The 5,049-nt window shown below is 41.8% G+C and overlaps 1 protein-coding gene across 1 annotated transcript; it reads right to left on the bottom strand.

Moving 5' to 3' along the window:
• Positions 1 to 1,975: 1,975 nt before the first annotated feature.
• On the bottom strand, positions 1,976 to 2,476 carry LOC149151028 (uncharacterized). Its single transcript, XM_089443031.1, has one exon. It carries the CDS (start codon positions 2,474 to 2,476, stop codon positions 1,976 to 1,978), a length of 501 nt encoding a protein of 166 aa, XP_089299157.1.
• Positions 2,477 to 5,049: the final 2,573 nt, after the last annotated feature.

Genomic DNA, 5,049 nt, shown 5'->3' with positions numbered 1-5,049 from the left:
CCAGCTTTGGGAGTTGCTGCCAAGCATCTTCCCAAAAAAGGGCGGTTTCCCCATTGCGGATTTCCCAGAAACTATGATCCTGAACTAAGTTACGATTCCTTCTTGCTAAATTCCATATTGGAGAACCCTCAGGCACTTCCTGTAACCTTATTAAGTCCTGTTCGTTGCAGTCGGGAGTGTATTTCTCCTTCCAGTGTCTGGCCCATGGCAGATTGGGTTCCTTCAACCAACGCCACCACAGCTTGGCTCCGCATGTCATGTTGATGGTGTAGGGATCCACTAAATTTAAGCCCCCTGCTGCTTTCGATTTGCATAGTTTGTTCCAGGCCACAAGTGCCCATTTCTTTTTCTCAGCATTGCCACTCCACATAAATGATCTTTGTATAGCTCTAATTTTCTGGAAGACTCCACTAGGAGCCGGCATGATGGAAAGCAGATACTGCGGAATGGCTTGCAGTATTGCTTTAGTGAGGACCAATCTTCCAGCAAAATTAAGAGCCCTATGAGTCCAATGTTTACATCTTTTCTCCATTTTCGCCAAGATTTTTTCCCAATGAATTTTTTGCCAAGGTTTAGTCGTAAGCGGGGCTCCCAGATACTTAGAGGGCAGACTACCCCTTCGAAAGCCTAGAATATTAGATAGATGCTTCTGAATGGCTAGATGAGTATTAAAGAAGAAAATAGTAGATTTAGCATGATTAATCTCCATACCTGAAGCTTTGCTGAAGAGGTTTAGAATGTTCTTGAAAGCCCTGGCTTCTTTCACAGTTGGAGTGCCATGCAACATTGTGTCATCTACAAACTGCTGGTGCGTTGTTGCAGGTATGGAGTGAAGTGGATGTAATCCTTTGATTTTTCCTTCATCTCTTGCTTTGTGAATGAGTCTGCTGAGCCCTTCCATAAGGATCACAAAAAGGAATGGGGAGAGAGGGTCTCCTTGTCTGATGCCTCGGGAGGGGGAGAAAGGTTCCGAGGGGGAGCCATTGACCAAGATAGAAAATTTGGTGGATTTAATCAGAGCTAGGATCCATTTGGTCCATTGTTTGTCAAAGCCAAAAGCATTCAGAATGGCTTCCAGATAATTCCAGTTGACCTTGTCGAAAGCTTTGGAGAGATCTAGCTGCATTAGCATACCTGCTAATTTTCTTGTCTGAAGGGTATGAACCATCTCCTGAGCTAAAAGGATGTTGTCCAAAATTTGTCTGCCCTCCACGTAGCCTGACTGCTCTTCCGAAATTAAGTCAGGAAGAATTGGCTTAAGTCTGTTGGCTATAACTTTAGATATGATTTTATATATCACATTACATAAAGCTATAGGTCTAAATTTTTCTGGAGAGTTGGCCTCTTCTTCCTTAGGAATTAGAGCTAGGAAGGTGGAGTTCAGCGATTTGAGAATGGAACAGGAGCGTCTGGAATCTTCTACAACTTCCCAAACCTCTGTTTTAATAGTAGGCCAGCAGGCTTTGTAGAAATTTATTGTAAAACCGTCAGGCCCAGGTGCCTTATCATTCGGCATACTCTTGACAGCTTCTTCCACTTCCTCCATCGAGACAGCTCTTAACAGAGCTGAGTTTTGCTCATTAGTTATGATGTGGGGTATAGCTTGGGTTAGTTCCTCTATGGCCTCTGTTCTTTCTTCCTGCGTTTCCTGAGCTATATGATTAAAGTGCCTAGTAAGCAAAGTTGATATTTCCTTGTGATTTTGAAGAGTTTCCCCTGCTTCATTATTGAGCCGAAGAATTTTATTTGCACCCCTGTAGTCCAGCGTGGATCTATGGAAAAACTTGGTGTTCTGTTCTCCTTCCTTTAGCCACTGGATCCTTGACTTTTGTTTCCAAAGTGTTTCTTCCTGTTGACAACGGAGTTGCCATTGTTGCATCAATGCCTTCTCCTGTTCCCTTGAGTCTTCACTGCTGTTCCCCGAAGCCCATTCCTTATGAATTTGATTTAACTTGCCCTCTATGATGGTTTTTTCCTAGAAGATGTTCCCAAATTCAGTTGCATTCCATTCTTTAATTCTGTTTTTGATGTGTTTTAATTTGCTTTGGAGCTTAAACATTCTGGTTCCTCTGATGTCCAATGGTTCACACCACCATTTCTCCAGCAAATGAACAAAATTGGGGTGAGTCAACCAGAACTTTTCGAATCTAAAGGGCTTGTTTCTAGGGGTCCCTAGGAAGGCTGCCTCCAAAGAGATTGGCCAGTGATCTGATCCTCCACTGGGAAGAATGTCAGAATCCACTGTTATTCCTTCAAGTAAAATGCTTTCAGAGATCAGAAATCTGTCCAAACGAGAGGCAATCAGCTTCTCTCCTCCTCTCCTATTGTTCCAAGTGAAGGATCCATTTTTGGGAAGGATGTCTACTAGTTTGGCAGAATCAATGAATTCAGCAAAGAGTTCTGCATCCTTATTGAGCCTTCTGATTCCTCCTTTCTTCTCCAGGAGAGAGGTTATCATATTAAAATCTCCGCCCATGATTATCTTCGAGGTGGGATGTCTAAGCTTTAAACTCATGAGAGAACTAAGAAAAGAAAATTTATCTTCTAACCTTTGCGGTCCATAAACATTTATGCATAAGTAAGTTTCAGAATTACCTATCATTTGAACTTCCGTGGCTACGAACGATCTTGTAGCTTCCATTGAGAGGATACCTACCACTCTGGTGTCCCAAAGAGTAACTATGCCTCCTTCCCATCCCTGACTGGCTACATCTATAAATTCTATAGGTTTACCCAACCTTTTGCTGATGTTCACCATTTGATTAATGGCACATTTGGTTTCCTGTATGAACATAATATCCGACTTTTCTTTTTGGAACTTTCTCTTAAGAAGTATTTGTTTCGCTTGGCTATTGAGCCCTCTTGCATTCCATGAAATGATTTTCATTTATAACTAGATATATTATTGGTAAGACGGGAAGGCATTTAGAGCCTTCATTTTGCCTGAATTTAACATTAAAATCCCCAAATCTTGCAATACCTCCCCATTTGTTCTTCGGCCTCTTTTCTTTCTTTGCTTCAGATCTGTTGGATTAAGAGAAAAACTCTTTGAATGATTTCTTGTGCCTTTTGCTATACCTAATCTCCTGTTTTTCCTGTTTAATTCCGCCTTTTGTCTTGCGATGAATAGATCACTGATCTTCCTTATTTCTTCTTCTGGAATATTTTCCAGTCCTTGAGTTCTCCAGTTTTCTTCCATGTCTGGTAGGTTCACCCCTTCCTTCTCTAGAACTTCATTGAGCTCCATCTCCTCACTACCCCCATCGCTGGTTAGCATATCAGTATCTTCATCGCATTCGTCTTCTAGCTCTTGCATTTGGACTTCTGTTCTGATTAGATTTTCCTCCCCGTCCTTTGTTTTATGGCCTTGCTTGTCTTTTGGCTCTTCATTAAGTTTCTTTTCCCTGTTTGTTCCTTCTGAATCTGTATCGGTTTCCAGAATGCTAAAGGTGTTGTTGGTAATGCCTGGGTCTACCCCTGCTCTGTTCATTCTTTTCCTGTTAGCTCTTTGTCTTGCTTTTGGCTTTGTGAAGGCTTCTTTGCTCTTTGCTGCTTGCTCTGGTTTGTGCTCTTCCCCTGTTCTGTTTAAAGGGCATTCTCTGACAAGATGTCCATGTTCATGACACCTTCTACATCGGAAGGGGATTTGCTCATAATCGATGGCTTGAAAATAGTCCTCATCTCTAAACTCCAGCCATAAGCCTTCATGCAGAGCTCCTGAGACATCCATCTCCACACAGATTCTTGCACAGGAAGTGTATCTTCGTTGCATCGTTGCTTCTGAAGCTTTGATGAAGGTTCCTAGATGGTCTCCTATTTGCTTAAGCGTTGCTAATCCCCAATAGTCTATTGGAAGGGAGAATAAGCGGATCCACACAGGAACCTGTGTGAAGGTTTCTTTTTCTGGCACAAAGTTGGCTTTCCAGGGTCTCATATAGAGTCCCGCTGATGCAAAGAAGTAAGGACCTCCATCAAAAACCCTGTCCTTGTCCTCTAAGTTCGTAAAAACAATAGTAAAAAAACCTTTTTCCCCTAGGTGTAGTTTAACATCACCTTTAGGTTTCCAATGTTGCTTGATCCATTGACAGAGCGCTCGTTCCGTTGGCCACAGTCCCATGAACTTGCATATTATTGCATGTTCCGACATATGTTCTCTATAGGCTTGAATATCCAGATCTGAGAAAACCACTCTGAGGGTTTCTATTTTTTTTGGTTTGCATGCTCCTTGCGTTGCTTTGTTGGAACTGGGGTTTAGAGCTGTTTCTTTCTCCTCTTCATCTCGAGATTGCTTCTCTGCCTCATGTTCCCCTTCTTCCTCTGTTTGGATATTTATTGGTGCTGTGTCTCTTTGGTCTGCATCTGCCCTTTTGTCGCTATTCTCCTTTCCATTACTTACTTTTTCTTTCATTTTTGGGTTGTTTCTTGTCTCTTTTTGCAACTTCTGTGTCCTTTCTTTGCTGGTTCCGCTATTTTCCTTACGCTCTCCATAGCCAGTGATTTTAAATCCTTCCTGCGCTTTCTGTTTCTGCATTATAACTTGCTTGAAGGATGGGGTCCCAGTGGACCCCCCGTTTGCCATTTGTCGGGTCAGTCCTCGACCTCTGTTGAGTAGATCCTCTATCCTGTCTCTATGTGCTTCCAGAACTGGTTCTGAGCCTGCAGGTTTGAAGCACTAAACCCTAGACCTCGAAACTCACTCCTCCAGATCTCTTCGCATTTTCCACAAATTAATGTATTCATCAATTTGGTTTCTTATTTTAATCCTTATAAGAACTAGAAATTAGTGAAGAGTGTGCTCAACAATATAATGTAATGTATATACATCCATGAATAAAATGTGGTACTGACTGTCATTTTTCAAGACCGACAAAAAATTCACTTTTTGGCATACTGTGACACATATGGGCAGGAAAGTTTCGAGAAGGTCAGAGCTTATTAGCGTGAATTTTCTTGGGCATTGGTTTCTCTTCTTACAAATTAACGTTTCATATTTTTGTGGGGCACTATTCATAGCCAATTGAAAAAGTTTATTAACTCCTCGATATTCCA

This window comes from Pinus tabuliformis, chromosome 9 (assembly GCF_031772625.1).
Source record: "Pinus tabuliformis cultivar Carrire ecotype Pingquan chromosome 9, CPIR1, whole genome shotgun sequence".
Taxonomy (NCBI): domain Eukaryota; kingdom Viridiplantae; phylum Streptophyta; class Pinopsida; order Pinales; family Pinaceae; genus Pinus; species Pinus tabuliformis.
Note: the sequence above shows the minus strand (reverse complement) of the source record. Positions and strands in the feature narration are given on the sequence as shown.

Bases quoted from the DNA above. Each gene is read 5' to 3' on its own strand.
- LOC149151028 (XM_089443031.1), bottom strand. From the start codon at position 2,476: ATGGGCGGAGATTTTAATATGATAACCTCTCTCCTGGAGAAGAAAGGA.